The sequence below is a fragment of the Podarcis tiliguerta genome (genome assembly GCF_965153285.1).
Source record: "Podarcis tiliguerta genome assembly, chromosome: 4".
Lineage (NCBI taxonomy): Eukaryota > Metazoa > Chordata > Lepidosauria > Squamata > Lacertidae > Podarcis > Podarcis tiliguerta.
The window spans coordinates 68,937,871-68,955,707 of NC_139537.1; the positions used below are offsets into that span (position 1 = coordinate 68,937,871).

The window sequence follows — 17,837 nt, forward strand, 5'->3', positions numbered from 1 at the left end:
CGGGGTATAAATAAAAAAATATTATTATTATTATAAGAGCCATCTATTCTAACCCCCTGCAACACAGTAATATTTTGCAGCATGGCTAGCTCTGATGCAACTATTCTAGTAATGCTTAGGATTACACAGTACATTAGAAATGGTTCTTATAAACCTTTATTAACTCTTTTAGCAAGAGGAATTAGCTAAAAATGCTAATGATATTTGTAAAATCTCAGTGCAGGACACAAGACATCAATACACTAAAACTTAAAATCACAATACATGAATGCGGAAGTATTACAATAACGATCACTTAAAGCTTGACTGGCAATAAAAACAAGCAAAATGTAAGATTTAGCTAATCAACTGAGTATCTTAACAGGCTTGTTGTCGAAAAGCCTTGTTGGCCAATAAGGCTCATTTATTGGGGCAGTGGGCATGTTAGGAAAATGTTGAGATCTTTGATTTCTATGACACATGGCAAAGATAGACTACAAACATTACAGTAGCCCCTGTCCTTTAGAGTAGTGTTTCCCAAACAGTTAAGTCCCCCAACCCTTCTGAATTTAGTGCACCCAATCTGTAACCCTTTATATTTTAGGGGACAGAAATTTTGTGTAGATAGTTCAGCTGCATGTACCTTGCTGTCATCATTTCCACTTCCTTGTGTAGCAAAATGAGACCTGACTTGATTTCTGTGTTGGCTGTGTGTTGATCCCTACAGTTGGATATATATACACACACACACACACACACACACACACACAAGTACAAGCTTCTTTTTCTAGCTGTTACTTGCATAGGAAACCTATCCCTGGCATTGTCTTCCAGTGTGCTTGAGTAGCAGCTTTTGTACTTTTATACATGCATTTGCAGCTGAGATGAAAGGAAGCACCAAAATAATAGCATTTCCCTAATTTATTTGGGGTAGCAGCTGGCAAGTGAAAATCTCATTGTTTTTGCAGTTCACAATTCATTTCTTCAACCACTGTTATTTTTTCATCTGCTGCTGGCTTCAGGTCCACCCATGTTTTCTACAAAAAGGGAAAAGAAAAATCCCCTTAAGGTTAATTCCTAAGGCTTGTGACCACTTCAGTTTCACTTCTTTATTACAGCTCATAACAAAGTTCTGCTAGCATAGCCAGTATTGAAGAATAGTGTGCTGGTGGTTGAGCTTTCCACGGTTCCTCCAACATTTAGAAAATGACAAATGGAAGCTGCAGCAAACTCTTTTTGCAATGCAGCTTTTCCTCTATAATATATTTTCAGTTCTGCCCTGTTTCTTATTTCCACAGAGTGGCTAGGGAAACCCAGCCAGATGGGCAGGGTAGAATTATTATGGTTTCAATATCTCCAATTAAGTTAAAACTTACTTGAAAGTCCCATTTCTTTTAGATGAAATTAAACAACTACGCTTGGTACTAAAATGTCAGTAAAATTACTAGTTTCTTACACTGGCCTTCCACTGATGGAACTAGTTAGGTGAATCCCACTCATTATAACTAGAAACCGTTACATTTTTTGTTTTTATGACCACACAGATAGGTTTGGGGAAGTGGTTACAGTGTTTGGAGACTTCCATCGTTCATACACGATGCCTCAGGGTTCCGTCCTCTCCCCCATGCTTTTTAATATCTACATGAAGCTGCTGGGAGAGATCATCAGGGGGTTTGGGCTGGTTGTTCATCAGTATGCAGATGACACCCAGCTCTACCTCTCCTTTAAATCAGAACCAGTGAAGGCAGTGAGGGTCCTGTGTGAGTGCCTGGAGGCGGTTGGAGGATGGATGGCGGCTAACAGATTGAGGTTGAATCCTGACAAGACAGAAGTACTGTTTGGGGGACAGGGGGCGGGTGGGTGTGGGGGATTCCCTGGTCCTGAATGGGGTAACTGTGCCCCTGAAGGACCAGGTGCGCAGCCTGGGAGTCATTCTGGATTCACAGCTGTCCATGGAGGCACAGGTTATTTCTGTGTCCAGGGCGGCTGTCTACCAGCTCCACCTGGTACGCAGGCTGAGACCCTACCTGCCCACAGACTGTCTCTCCAGAGTGGTGCACGCTCTAGTTATCTCCCACTTGGACTACTGCAATGCGCTCTACGTGGGGCTACCTTTGAAGGTGACTCGGAAACTGCAATTAACCCAGAATGCGGCAGCTAGACTGGTGACTGGGAGTGGCCGCCGGGACCACATAACACCGGTCCTGAGAGATCTGCATTGGCTCCCAGTACATTTCCGAGCACAAATCAAAGTATTGGTGCTGACCTTTAAAGCCCTAAATGGCCTCGGCCCAGTATACCTGAAGGAGCGTCTCCACCCCCATCGTTCAGCCCGGACACTGAGATCCAGCGCCGAGGGCCTTCTGGCAGTTCCCTCATTGCGAGAAGTGAGGTTACAGGGAACCAGACAGGGCCTTCTCGGTAGTGGCGCCCACCCTGTAGAACACCCTTCAGATGTGAAGGAAATAAGCAGCTATCCTATCTTTAAAAGACATCTGAAGGCAGCCCTGTTTAGGGAAGATTTTAAGATTTAATGCTGTACTGTTTTTAACACTTGATTGGGAATCGCCCAGAGTGCCTGGGGAAACTCAGCCAGATGGGTGGGGTATAAATAAAAAAATATTATTATTATTACTACTACTACTACTACTACTACTACTATTACTACTACTACTACTACACAAGTGTGGAAATATTTTACTAGACTAGATAAAATTCTAGCACACAAACATCTCTACGAATGGGGGGAAACTGCTAGAGCAGCAATTTCATGGCACCTTCTGTGTGGCAGTAAACAATCACATAGCATTACTTTGTGAATTACAGCCATTCATCTATAAATTGTTTTAAAAACTGGCAGAATACTGCATTCAAGGCATTCTAGAACTCACCACATTCTCATATTGCCAAAGAACATCTTTTGGTTGTGGAACTGGAAAAGTTAGGCATCTCCATATGTGGAATCTGCAGGAAGGAAAATGTGGGGCTTTGACCAGGGTCTCAAATCCTGTTCTCCCTAATCCATATCCTCTTGCCTGCAGATGGAGAGCTTCATGCAGGGAAGGGGACCTCTCGCCCATTTACAGATAGGACGTAGATTGAATTATGCACTATATGTACTGCATTGTCTTAAATCTTTAACAGATCCTTCTATTCAACATTTTGATTAGAATATTAATACGTTAGATTTTCATTTAGTGTTTTCAGGTCTTCTAGAAATGTTGAGTTTTTCAGATCTTTTGGTTAAAATCCTAACAAAGAATACGCAGGCTTGTCAAATCTCAGAACAATGGTAATTAAAAATGCTAGCAGGTAAAAATGGGGGGTCATTGTGTTTTACCTTTTCCAGATCAAAATGAGGAGCAAGATTGTTATGACGGTCCCAAGTACTACAAGTATTAATAATTCTGTAGGAAATGGATTGGGTTCAGTACCTGAAAAGATAGGAAGGCATTAATGCTAAGTGTATCATAAACACAAGCCCAGCATCAGCTTGTGATGTGGTTGGGCCAGGCACCAACAATGCTGGCATGATTTTAATTTATTTACAACTCTTAAGGTCCCAGTGCTGAAAGGGAAAGTGTCAAGCCAGGAGGCTAAAGCCTTTGAACCTGCCTCCAAATATAATGTTCCTCTAGGGGCATTGCATTGTGGCCCAGATGCACTGCAAGGAAAGAAGATAGTGGCAGCTACAGCTGCCTAGCTCAGCACTTAAAAGGTAAGCAAAAAAATATGCTATGTCAATAGTGGCACCTCCCCCCAACAGCACTCTTCCAACCAGGTTATTGGGGATCACGGCAGTCAACTGTTAAAGTTCTGGTCCTTAAAAGAGCACCAGACCTGGTAACAACCACAGCCTCTCTTGCCACTTGGCTCTGTCCACATTGCTTGCTGGGATGGGGGCTTCCAGAGTAGTGTTTTTGGGGAAGAACCAGGATGGTGTTTTGAAAATCTGGCATCTGTCTTATATAAGCACACACGTATGGCAGTCCATCAACTGATCTGTCTCACCAGAGTAAGGTTACCAGATGTCCCCGTTTCCTGAGGACAGTCCCTGGATTTACAAATCAGTCCCCATACAAAATCCACTGAAGTTGAAAAGCGTCCCCGGATTCATTGAAAAAAATCTGGTAGCCTTACACCAGAGTGGTACATGCTCTGGTTATCTCCCGCTTGGACTACTGCAATGCACTCTATATAGGGCTACCTTCGAAGGTGACTTGGAAACCAACTAATCCAGAATGCAGCAGCCAGACTGATGCCTGGGAGTAGCCGCCGAGACCATATAACACTGGTCCTGAAAGACCTACATTGGCTCCCAGTACGTTTCCGAGCACAATTCAAAGTGTAGGTGCTGACCTCTAAACCTGAAATGGCTTCAGCCCAGTATACCTGAAGGATCGTCTCCACCCCCATCATTCAGCCCAGACACTGAGATCCAGCTCTGAGGGTCTTCTGGCAGTTCGCTCACTGTGAGGTCATAGGGAACCAGGCAGAGGGCCTTCTCGGTAGTGGCGCCCGCCCTGTTGAATTCCCTCCCATCAGATGTCAAGGAAATAAACAGCTATCTGACTTTCAGAAGACACCTGAAGGTAGCCATTTTAGGGAAGTTTTAGTGTTTGGTGTTTTATCGTGTTTTCAATATTCTGTTGGGAGCCGCTCAGAGTGACTGGGGAAACCTAGCCAGATGGGCGGTATAAATAAATAAATTGTTGTTGTTGTTGTTGTTAAAGTTCCATCTCTAAGCAACAGGGGGACTGACACTAATATCATTTTTGATGTCTGTAAGGCTCAACTGCCAGAAACTTTCTGTAAGTCCTGGAAGCTGGAAGTCTTGGAAGTATGGGCTGTTTTCTTTCAAAAAAATATTTTAATCTACAAATTTATATTGTTCTGCATGCTGAGGGAGTTCTCTGAATAGATATATACAAACATTTTTGGATGGCTTTGTTTCTCAGGCTGATAGAGGCACACACTTCCCTGAGTTAGCCAGTAGAGAAAATAACAGAGAAAGGGCCAATGGAAAAAATATATAAATAAATCCGTAATCTTACCAAACACAATTGGTCTACTCCACTCACTCCACTGTGTCCCAATGGGACAATACTGTCCAGCTGCACGGAGCCTCAATGAGTATTTCCCACGTACCGTGTAATTTTGGTGGGTTTGTCCTCTTGTTAACTAAAAGTAGAACATTAATCTGCTTTATGTCTTTGTTGGTGAAATAGCATGCCAATTCATATTCATCAACTGATTATTTTATAAACTTAGACACACCACTTGATTGTAAAAGGAAACAAACCTCAAACAGTTAAGAAAGATAAAACGAGAAAATCAAGAAAAAATTACAGGCATGTTTTAAAACATACTGAAACAGATTAAATGAGGCTCTTAATATTAGGGTTGTGTGTTTGAGCCCTACATTGGGGTAAAGATTCCTGCATTGCAGTGGGTTGGACTAGATGACTCTTGGGGTCCCTCCCACCTTCTACAAGTCTGTAATTCTGGGACACCTGCTTCATCTCAATAGGCAACGAGTTCCAAAGTATAAGGAATAGATGAGATCAAAGCATACATTAAAACATACGAGCAACAGTCAGTAGGAAGGCTAAGAGGTCATCTTTAGGACAATCATGAACAGATGGGATCCTAAGCCCAAGTAGTGCTAGCGCAGGGGGCATTTCAATTGTTTTGCTGTATATCAAGCTTATTTCTTCAAAGACAGCAATCCTTTGTTTTCTAACATACAAGTAAAGTGCTACAGTTGTGGTGTGAGCTAAACCGGCCCTGCATTCATGGCACCAAACAGTCTTGCCTCTGCAGGCAGAAATTTCAGAGGTGGCCATGATATGTTTCTGTGCCTTCATCACAGACAGACACAGCATAACCCTTTCCCTATTGAACTTCTGTCATGCAGTAAAGACTTTATTTCAGCAGGTGTTTAAAGTATTTCTTTCTGATTTTATTTTCTTGCATTTTAAACCTTATTGGGCACTGCTTAGAGACTAAGGAGTTAAGCGGTATATAAACAGTTGAAATAAATACAGAAAATGAAAAGATTATAGGCACTTGTTGACTTCCCCATTCGCTAGAATGTGGAAGTCGCCTAAGGCTTTGGAAATGGAAGGTAATCAGATCTGAAGCATAATATCACATTGAATATCTGAAGCAATGAAGCAGGTTGCAAACCAAATATTTATTTTACTTTATGTCTCCCATCTTTTGAGGATTCTGTATATATTTTTTGCTATATTTTCCCTTTGGGACCAAATCTGGGCACCTAGATAGAACATCCAGTCAGATGGGTGGGGTATAAGCAATAAAATATTATTAATTAATTAATTTCAGAATGCTGTGGAAAAAGAATACTATGCTGCCTTGTTAATATTTATAGCCCAGCTTTCTTCCAAGGTAGCATACACATGATTCTCCCATTCTTAAATTCAGTTCACATGCCTCATGTTTATATAAGATAACAATACTTACTGTTGAAATTTGGTCTCTGATTTCATCCTTAGAGACAAAAAAGTAACGTTTTTAGTTGGTTTTCATTGTACTTTTTCAAAGTATGCTAGCTTTCACAAATTTGGCTGTATACCTTAATTAGCAAGGAAGGCAAAAGTAGTCAAGAGTAACCGATAATATCGGAGGACAGAGGGCTGACTTCCTTGTGGGTGGATTATTAACTCCCCCCACAATCTTCTCTTTTTTTCATTGTGTAACACACACACACACAATTATAAACATACATATTAAAAGAAGACGAATGAGTTATAGAAGTTCACATTTTTCCATACATTAATAGATGTGAAACTTTACAAAATGGTATTTGGCTTCCCACAAGTGCTGACCATAAAGCACCAGGCAACCATTTTGCATTCCTATAGACCAAGGGTGGGAAAACTGTGATCCTGCAGATGTAGGGGGATCCTGTCATCTATTGGCCTATGCTAACTGGGGCTAAGAGGAGGGCCACAAATATGCCTCCTCTGTTATAGTGCAAGGATTTGGCAGACCAGCTTGTGATGTATATAGGAATTCAGCAAATAAATGTATCGCCACAATCCAGTCTATCCTATGCAGGATAGACCTGGGATTTGTGTGCCAGCATGCATACCTATACTGAGCCACACAGTATGAAGCTAGGAAGGGTGAGATTTCAGAAACCAGCATTGTTGCAGGATGCTTCTGCACATGGGTACATTGATGCACCCACATGTTTGGGGTGATGGTATATGCCGGTCAATGTAGCTCACACATTGCAACCTTGACATCACCATGAAAGAGGATGTGTCTATCCTCATGGGGACTTTCTAGGCTAGATTGCAGACATAAGCTTTTCCTAATAGGGAGGCTCAACAAATGAACTGAAAAGCGAGGCTGCAATGCAGAATTTGTTGGGAGGTCATCCCACAAGAAAAGTATCGCTCTATTTTATCTGAGGATTTTCTTTACTCATGAAAGAACTGTACACTACTCCATCTATACCAACCAAAACCCATCTAAGAATTACCATTCACCCTGGTAGATATGAAATAGCAGTCAAACTAAATTCCGTGTACATTTGAAATTGGACAAATTTTCAAAATGTGAAATGTATCTTTCACCACGAATTTCTACATCAGATACCTGCATGTGACTAACAAAGGTACCAAAAAGCTATTCAACTAGCAAAAAAAATAAAAAATTCTTACCCTTATTTCGTACTTAAAGCAGTAGTCTGCATTATCTTTAAAGGCACAGGGAGGGGGTTTCCATTGTACTTTGCACCCCCACGGCTGTTCATGACAATTCCAAGTGATATCTTCTGGTGGAGTAAGTTTTTCTGTAATGAAATAGCCAGTATTTTACTTGACAGGTGGAGAGCTGTGAAATTTCAAGGGTATCGGAGTGGTGAACTTCCCTGCTTCCAGTTCCTAAGCATTTCAGATTCACATACATTGTGGGTAGGTGTCACTCAGCTTACAGCCAGGAATTTTGTGGTGAGAGGTCTTGAAGGAGTACAGGGTGTGTGAATGCAGGCAGACAAATACATCTCTGAGGCTTCTTTAATTTTACAAGCATTTTAAAACAAAGGACTAGAGAAGGGGTGAGGGATTTCTGACTCCACAGCCAGCCTAGCCTGTGATCAGGGGTGAAGAGATTTAGAGTCTAATAATATTGGAGGTCCACAGCTTCCCCATCCCTGATTTATAAGGTATCTCAAGATATCTAATTTTTTGCACTATGAGTAAATGAACAAACAAACCCCACTCTCTTTCTCTTACCATGATCGAAAGGCCAGAATTGCTGATCCAAAGGCTGAACCAGTGATTCTTCACTCGATCCATTCACTCTGAGGGTAATATGATTCCCAGGAACTTTTATATTAGGAAAATGACACCCAACATGTCTTCCAAGTTTATTATTTTTGTACTGGGGGCATTCTGTCTCTTCTCCATCGTTTTCGCTGCATGCCAAAACATTTTGTTAAAAACCCAGCCAGGAACAGCATACTCTAACCATTCCCTTCCCCACCCCCATTTAACAAATGAAAATGAATTACTGATATATCAAGTATAGAAAATACTGGACATCTTTAGGAACATTCCTGCCAGTATCCCAAGTGCAATTCATTGAAGTAACACGAACTGTGTAAATGACACAGGATAAATTTTCAGCTGATGTCCCGTTTCGTCCTGGGGAGAAAAAATAGGAATGGTCAGTGTGTGTGTGTGTGTGTGTGTGTGTGTGTGTGTATGGCTCTGAGGCTGCATACCTGCATGGATTAATGTGCTTATCCTATATGTGTTTTATGAGATCAAACTATGCAAAGTGCTTCCTTTTTTTAATGTCAAGTGGCTTTTCAACACAGTTTCCACCACCAATGTTTACCCCTGGTGGGGATGTGATTCTCTATTGCTTACCTGCTTTCAGAGACTGGGTTGAGGAGTACAACTCTGATGAGGAATGGCGGGAGCCTACCCCTCCCCCTGCTCATGGCCAGGATCCTGAAACTCCACAGGAGCAGTGGAGTAGTGTTGATTTGGAACAATGGTTTGCTGAGGGGCACAGTTCAGAAGACAATAGTTGGGCAGAACTAGGAGGTGAACAGCAAGAAGAATGGGAAGAGAGTGAACTAGCTGACACTCTCTCACTGGAAGTTGTGCAGGCTCTGAGATTAGATAAGGTGACTGCGCAAAAGGCTCAAAGGTTGAGAGATCAGGTGGCTAGGAGGCGAGAGGATGGATGTGACTAGAGGGAAGTGGACAGAACCTTAATTGGGATCACCTGCACTCTGAGAATGATCGCTTGCTCTTTTGCTCCGTACATTAAACATTTCTGTAACTGGTAAGAGACTACTTTCTCTTTGTACTGCCTAACTACAGCCAAGAGGGGAGGAAGCAGAGTCCCTGAAGTCTGACACCTGCTCATTTCAGCTTTCGTTGAGCCTGTTCATGTAGCTGCTTGTTCATGTAATTTCATGGTAGCTTCATTCCTGTTTGCTGCAGTTTCTGGGAACTTCATGATTTGTTTTACATCTCATAGTTGTTTTTGTATCATCTTCAGTGGACACAAATTTGTTTATGGTACCTAACTAATCTTCTTCAAGTATCCATCTGCCCTGAGGTGTATTGTGTGCCTACATGTGTGTACTATATGTGTGTGAGAGAGAGGGATCTTCAAGCAGATATGCTTTTTTCATCTCTCCTCACTTTCCATCTTACACCCACATAAGAACCAACCCTACCCCAAAACTAAAATGCCTGATCCACCCCCACATTAATGAACTACTTTGGTAATAAATACATTTCCTTCCGCTCTGACTTTGCCTGCTCTCCACTGTCACTCATCTGAGCTTCTGCAATTCTAACCATATCCATGCTAAAGTAAGTCCCACACAGTTCAATAGAAATGTATACTTACCCTGATTATTCGCAAAAGTGGTAATAAAGAAAACAGAGCAGAACACTGTGAGGCAACTCATGTGAACAAATCCTATATTGGGCACCATACTGATTTTTCGTTTTTTATATAAATACACAGAAATAAATCCTAAAATGAAAAAAGGGTTTGTTTTATTTCATTGTTCTGCCACATTTTCATTGGAGTGGTATTCTTTGAAGTTACTCCATTAGGAGAATGAAACATTCCCTCCCTCTCATCTCCCTTTATGTCCACCCTGTGCCCTCCCTAAATCTGCTCCAGAGGATTTGAGGGAAACCCAGGAAAGGTTTGAGGGTGACCCGGCAGAGAAGAGTGGGGGAAAATGGAAATCCTTTTGCTAATGGAACAATTTCATTGGTTGCCAGCCTCTGTTTTTTCTAGTTTATATGAGGGGACATGTAATACTGGAGCTTTGGTTTTTTTAAAAAAGTTTCTGTTTCTGTTCTCATTTGTATTTATTCAGTTCTACATATGGCATACCTACATTGTTTTCAGAGAACACGCCTTTGAAATACTCCTGACTAACTTGTGGTCTTCTAGTTGTTGTTGAACTACAACTTGTATCACCCACAGTCAGCATCTCATAGCCACCCAATATATTGAACTTAATGACAAAGTTTTTCTTTTTAAAAAAAACAACAACACCACCCAACAAAATCACTGCAGGGCATTCTGTATTATGTTAGCCTTACCCTCTTCTGGAAATCTGTTTTATCAAACACTGACACCTAACAATCAGATGATATATACATATTCCCAAGTTAAAAATTAAAAATGTATTGATAATTCTCCCTATTTCTATAGCTCTCTGCTTAAAAAATACACAAAGCTTAGGTTTTTGTTTGCAAAAAGCCACATGGAAAACCCTGCTAAAATTTCAAAACAAACCCACATAAAATTCTTAAATTTGACATTTTAATATTGCCTGGTAAACAAGGGGGAAAAGCCCGGGTGTACAGATGGGGGAAAATAAATAAATGGGGAGTGGGGAATGGCAGGTTTCCACCACTCTCCACCCCCCATGTAAGGTTGCAATCATGCATGTAAAGTAAGTATAAGTTGCGGGTCCACTGTATATAGAAATATAGGTTGGTTACCTGTATTTTTCCAGCTTTTTGTTTGTCAGTTCTTTTCTTTCTCTAATCTTGATAGCAAACCAGTCCCTTTTCCTTCCAGGTATGAAAGTTCCCTACTTGTCCATCTGTTGATCTTTCATCATCAAGTACTGGAACAATGGGTAATGTTTTTGGGAGTAAAAAAAAGAATGCCCAATCTGTTAAGCAGTTGTTTTTTAATACAGTTTGCACACAATAATATTTATTGTCTAGTTCTTTTAAACATCAATCACAGACATGCTCGTTTTCACTAAGAATCCTTCCGTTGGTCTAAATTACTGATTTTCTTTCTTAACCCACAAACCTTTCTAAGTCATAATAAGATTCCTGCTTCTTGGTAGCATTCTTCTGTCTTGGATACCCAAACCACCCTCTTTCCAGTTTTTTGAGAATAGCAAAGGGTTTCTCAAGACCTAGAGGGGTTGGACTGGTGATGACTGTCACAATGTTGAAAGGATTGGGATAGTAGATATATTCCATTATTCCCGCTGTGTCTCCCCCCAACCCCACCAATGAAAAATGGGTGATGTATTTGTGAAAGGTTATGAATGTGGCCCCTTGTTGTCTGCTGGGTGGGGAGTTGTTCTTACCGTCTCTTCTTAGAGGCTCAATAAGATTGTAGTGAAGAGAAGTTGTGGCAGAGCAGAGGGAAAGCAAGGATATATATGTTGCTTTCATAAGGAGCGTTGCATCATGAACTTCCTTCTTTCACTTCCAATTTACAGTAAGCGAATAAGAAAGAAGAAAGTAGTGGGATGCTTTCTCTTACTCTTGAAGGCCTTTCTGGTGTCTTCCTTATATTCTTGATACTGCCTGAAGAAGAATTCACCATGTACAGGCCCACTGAACAAATATATCTCCTAGAGAGATCATTGTCAAAAGCTTTTGTTCATAAATGATATGATGATTAAAAATTCCAAACTCAGTGTATGGGTGGGGTTCACCAAGGGTTTCTGGGCATAAGAAACCTCCTGGTGTTCTAAGGATCCTTGGGACCTGGAGAAAAGTGTCTGAAGCCGTGTCAAACCCACAGTTTTCTAATTAAAGTAACAGACATGGGGAAATTCAGGAAATTCTCATCACAGGCCATCTCAGTTGTCACAGTTGCCTCACTAAGAACAACCACTTCCTGTCTTTAATGTCAGCCAAAAGTTTCCTTTTTGGGGAGTTTCTATTTTCACATCTTCTTAGCCCAGGAAAGACAATAGCTTGTGGGCTGCAGAGTGTTCTTTTGTTGAATGACAGTTGTCACCATGGTGTTCTGAAGGTGCAAGCAAATTTCTGTCAATATAGTATACTTCATGAGGGAGAGCTTCAGTTTTGCTCCTGAGGCTGCAAGGGATATCCACTAGGAACTCAACCCAGGATATTTCCACTGTTATCCTCAGGAAAATAATATTCTAACCAATAGAAATGACGTGTATCATATCTAGTCACCATTCCCTTTATTTCCGATATTCAGCCTTTGCTTATGTAGCTGATGCACAAGAGAGAGGTATCAGCAAGCTTGGAAGAATTCTAAGATTTTGCAGAACTCCAAAAATAGGGGGGAGGACATAATAAGATAGAACCCCCAACTCATCCAAACAGGCATCTGTACTCAATGGGTTTCCAATGCCTGGTTAAAATGCCTGGTGGAGCTGTACACATACCACTTTGAAGGGTGTTTCATAACTGTGGGGACACCACCGAAAAGCTCCTTTCTCTCATGCTCATCGATCTAACTGATCTTACCAATTGGACTACTAGCAAGACCTCTGAAGCTGCCCTTAAGACACAGAGAGGTTTACTTTGGCACAATAAAATTGCCAACCTGTAGAGAACCTGCAAGTTTTGTTCTGAGTGGCGCATAAAAGCTGGGTGGCGATGGGAAAGGGATGATTTTAATTGGAAGTGTCATTATCCCAATCTGAATAAGCTCCATCTTCCACAGCTGTTATTAACACCCCACAAAAAACCCCATGGGAAGATAAGGATCTCCTGCTTCGTGTCTACTTTGGTCCTAAGTTTTATAAGGTACAACAAGACTGAGCTGTTTTAACAAAATATTCAGTGATTTTCATAATAAACTGTTCCCATAACTATAGGGTTGGATCTAATTAAATCATATTTAAGAGTAGATTCATTAACTAACGAATCCATGGATTTCACTGTGTCTACTCTAAATATGACTTATTTGGATAAAACCCATGCCCAAATTAATGTAACATCAGGTGGTGTGGTACCACACAGTTACACAATTGATGGATAGACCCCAACTGACCTCTTCCTCTTTGTGGGAAGCAGCAGAAATTATAGGAATCAGTTGTGACTCATGTGGCTAGAGCTGAAGAATATTTCTGTCTACCGTATATACAGTGGTACCTCTGGATACGAACGGGATCTGTTCCAGAGCCCCGTTCGCATCCTGAAGTAAACGTAACATGTGACTGTGCGACTGCATGTGCGTGGGTCGCATTTCGCTGCTTCTGCACATGCATGTGACGTCATTTTGAGCATCTGCGCATGTGCGAGCGGGGAAACCCAAAAGTACTTGCGGAGCGCAATCCAATTACTTGCGGAGCGCAATCCAAAAATATTCATCCCGAAGCTACATCAACCCGAGGTATGACCAGGTATAAGCCGACTTTTTCAGCACATTTTTAATGCTGAAAAAGCCCCCCCTAGCTTATACTTGAGTGAGGCAGGTGGCGGCGGAGGGACAAGCGGCCCGAAATGAGCCCTTTATTGCTGCTGATCCCACTGCTTCCTCCCGCCTCTTGCAAGGCTGTGCTGCGCTGCACCTCTCCCAACTGTGGCTCCTATGTCTGCTCTTGCAAGTGGCAGAGGCGGCAGCAGAGGGACAAGTGGCCCGAAAGGAGCCCTTTCTCACCGCTGGTCCCACCACTGCCACCCGCCACCATCCCTGACCACTGGTCCTGTTAGCTAGGGACGATGGGAGTTGTAGTCCCAAAACATCTGGAGGGCCGAGTTTGCCTATGCCTGTCCTAAAGGCTTATTTATAAGCCTCAGCCAGAGTCGTGGAAGGCAGCAGGGCGAAGGCGGAGCTTTCTTACTGAGAAGAGAAAAGGAACTGGTGAGAAGTGGTTGGCTGGGTTATGAGCAAAGCTCCTCTGGTCTGATGGAAACATAGAAAAGCTCTAATGTGACACAGCCATTTTGAGAGCCCTGACTTGGAGTTCAGTGATTCATTCTGTCAAAGACAGAACAATAACCTAATTTGGAGCATGTTAAGTGGAAAATACTTACCGTATTTCTATGCGAGGGAGCTTAGATTATAACCATTGTTAGGAAGAAGCATAGGAGCTCAGAAAGCTGCCTTCTACTGAGTCAGACCATTGATTCATTTACATCAGAATTATCTACACTGACTGACATGGCATTCTGGGGCTGAAGGCAAGTTTCTCTCCCACCTCAGCCCAGATGTTTTGCATACGGAACAGATGCTCTGCCATTAAGGTTACAGCCCTTGCTGTAGCCAGGGGACCTACTTCCAGATAGGATAAGTGCCTGCCCCTGTTAGCAGTAGGTGTGGCATGAGGATATGATAGTGGAGGGGAGGTTTTGCTAATGCAGTCAGAATTTTTTAAGGGTAGTGATGGGACACTGGGTGGGCAATGGAGTGCTGCCAGACACAAGGAGCCTCAGAAACAATAAAGGCCTGGTATGTTTTTTTTTTAAAAAAAGATGCTGGATAGTTTTATTGTTTCCAGTTTTATACAAGCAAACCACAGAAGCCATTCTTTCCAGAGTGTTCCTGGCCCATTGGTCCAGCAGAAGACTAGGAATGGGAAAGGGTCGCCACTTATGCAGGGCTGCCCTGCCCATGAGGAAGGCTGAAGCAGCCATCTTGGACAGTGGAATCCCATGGGGCAGTGCCCACACAGGGACCCCACCTGCCCCTACCACCACTGGGGAATGCAGAGCAGTAGGAGAGATCTCCCTGGAAGCCACTGCTGTGCAAGCAGGGTAAGCAAGGCTTCGGCTAGGGACACCTTCCTGTTTTGCCTCAGGCGGCGAAATGGGATGGGCTGCCCCTTGCACTTATGCATTGCCATCAGATTTACTTTTGCTAATTTATATGTACAGGTGCAAATTTAGCTAGTACTTTTATCCAAATGATGGGACACGGGTGGCGCTGTGGGTTAAACCACAGAGCCTAGGACTTACCGATCAGAAGGTTGGCAGTTCAAATCCCTGTGACGGGGTGAGCTCCCGTTGCTCGGTCCCTGCTCCTGCCAACCTAGCAGTTCGAAGCACGTCAAAGTGCAAGTAGATAAATAGGTACCACGCCGGCGGGAAGGTAAACGGCGTTTCTGTGCACTGCTCTGGTTCGCCAGAAGCGGCTTAGTCATGCTGGCCACATGACCCGGAAGCTGTCTGCGGACAAACGCCGGCTCCCTCAGCCTATAGAGCGAGATGAGCGCGCAACCCCAGAGTCGGTCATGACTGGACCTAATGGTCAGGGGTCCCTTTACTTTTACTATTATCCAAACAACACAACTCACCTTTGGGTGCGGATAGCCAGGTGGCCTGCATGCCTGCTTTCCCTACTGGTCTTTAAACTGGACTTGAACCAGACAGTGCTTCAAAAAGAGGGCTCTTCCAAATAGAGGCCATTTGAGAGTCCTTCAGACAGAGAGTCCTTCTTCTCCAATCATGGACTGTCCTACAGTCCAACTGTTCTTGAATCTTTGCTAGGGTCGAGAATTGAATCTAAAATAAACCACTGCACAGGCTGTGGACATAGGGAATGAGACATCCAACAAGAATGAAAAAGTGGGGCAATGAAACAAGAGAGAAGATGAATTTGCATGCAAAGGAAGAGGAGGGTGTAACCTTGCATGGAAGCTTGCTTCATTTTTGTTCTGAGAGGAACTCGTCATGAGAAAGAGGCTTCTTTCCTCCTTTCACAGAACAGTGTCTTTCTTCATATCCTGGTCTAATTACAGAAAACCTAGTTCTGAGTGCAAAACTAATTGAATGGCCACTGTTTGATTTCCTGTTTTCATCTTTCTAAGAAGCTGAATTTCCATGTAATTTGTATCTATAGCTTTGCTGTATTTCCATCCAGCTGTTAATCTGCTTTCTACTTGGCTTAATCTCAATATTCTCGCCTTGTACACAGAAAGCAAATTAGCAGTAGAACAGAAGGTAAATGTGGCCCCAAACTGATAAAACATTATTCTTTGGAGCTATTCATATACACGTGCCCACTTCATTATTAGTACATTAATTCAGAATGAATGCAATAGGTGCTGATATAGTTATGGATGTGCAATTTTATCACTTCTCGTCTTTCCAGTTGTTTCGGGCTCTTTTCTGTGTGCCTTAAGAGGCTTATTAACCCAACCCCTTATTAAACTCCTCTTACTAACCTCCACAATGTATTACCAAACCTCCACAAAGTATTACCAAAAAAAAAACCCTTCATGTTGTGTGTTCTGCTAAAAGCAGTTCCAGGAGTTTGATAATGCTTAAACAGCCATGTATCTATGAAGCTCCAATAGTTTCGTATTAACTGGTGAGACTTTCAATATTCACCACAAGATGGTGCAGCTGTTCTCTCCGATAGGTTTTCATGCCCAAGTGCCATGCAAGTACCAGAATATGAGAATGCAACTCCCCACTTTTTAAAACCCAACTAAACAAAACTAAAACAATAAATAAATACACACCCCCATTGTTAATAAATAAAGACCTATAAAAACACTTAACTAGTTTGCAGCTTATTTTTTCTCTCCCACTGCTGCCCCCTCCTAGAAACATGGCATTTTAAATTTCACTACAATAACCCCATTGCAACAAATTACATTTCTTACTGACACCAATCAACTCAATTCTCAGTATGGAAATTACTTGCTAATAATAATAAAATATATACATGGATGAGTGAGTAAATGTAGTGCAGGAGTTATAATCTCAAAATCTCTTCAAAGCACATTCTTGCTGCAAAACTACATTCCTAGAAGTTAGCCTTAGGCAAATCCCTGGGTATATAAACTAAAGGTGGGCTGAAAATTTGAACTTTCCTATAATTTGGGGAGTGGTTTGGGAACTGTGAAGAAGGGAATCTACCTAACCCCCCTTCACTTTTTTCATCCTTCTGCAACTTGGAGCAGTGACAACAAAACCATTATTGATGGAAGGCTCAGAGGGAATTCCAGTGATTAAGGCAGGACAATAACTCAACATCAACTTGATTGACTTCAACATCAACTTTGTTGGACTGGTCATGTTGTGCAGATGCCTGATTAGCATCTTCCAAAGCAACTACTCTATTCCGAATTTAAAAATGGAAAGCGTAATGCTGGTGGTCAACAAAAGAGGTTTAAAACTCTCTCAAGGCAAATTTAAAAATAAAAGTAGTTTAAACACTAACAACTGGGGAATGCTGGCCTGCGAGTGCTCCAATTGGAGAACAGCCTTTACCAAAGGTGTCATAGGCTTTGAAAACGCCCATGACAAAGGGAGAAATGTGCTAAGAGGAAGGCGTGCTTGGCAAACCCTCACCGTGATCAACTCCTGCCCAGAAACCTATGTCCCCACTGTGGAAGGATGTGTGGATCCAGAACTGGCCTCCACAGTCACTTATGGATTCACTGTTAAAACCTTTTTCATGGAAGACTCGGCTACAAGTGATCACCAAAGAAGAAGAAGAAAATAATTACTGTATTATATCCAGGAGAGAAATAGAACAAACTCAGGAAACAACTAAGGCCTGTGCCATCTAGTGAATAAACTATGTAATGACATTAATGACACCCCAATCAGCATCATCACATGTTGGGAGCCAGAGAGGCAGATGCTGGCAGC

The 17,837-nt window shown here is 42.2% G+C and overlaps 2 protein-coding genes and 1 long non-coding RNA gene across 4 annotated transcripts in view; 1 reads left to right on the forward strand and 2 right to left on the reverse strand.

The window, feature by feature from the left end:
- Positions 1-140: 140 nt before the first annotated feature.
- On the reverse strand, positions 141-10,989 carry LOC310676275 (interleukin-5 receptor subunit alpha-like). The gene is given in 10 exon segments (XM_083438038.1): positions 141-1,016; positions 2,871-2,943; positions 3,320-3,413; positions 5,034-5,160; positions 6,466-6,492; positions 7,674-7,804; positions 8,247-8,428; positions 8,525-8,657; positions 9,886-10,029; positions 10,032-10,989. Coding segments are annotated over 10 exon segments (1,074 nt in total). The 5' UTR covers positions 10,111-10,989; the 3' UTR covers positions 141-932.
- CRLF2 (cytokine receptor like factor 2) overlaps positions 8,628-17,837 on the forward strand; it is a 43,316-nt gene continuing 34,106 nt past the window's right edge. The window contains exon 1 of one of the 2 annotated variants that reach the window (XM_083438050.1): positions 8,628-9,309. The gene's annotated coding sequence lies outside the window, so the exon portion shown is untranslated. The remainder of the gene's footprint in view (positions 9,310-17,837) is intronic. The other variant, XM_083438051.1, reaches the window with a different exon arrangement.
- On the reverse strand, positions 11,003-12,478 carry LOC310676349. Its single transcript, XR_014510478.1, has 2 exons — positions 11,612-12,478; positions 11,003-11,131 (listed from the first exon to the last, which is right to left on the reverse strand). It is a non-coding gene; the product is annotated as an uncharacterized lncRNA (long non-coding RNA).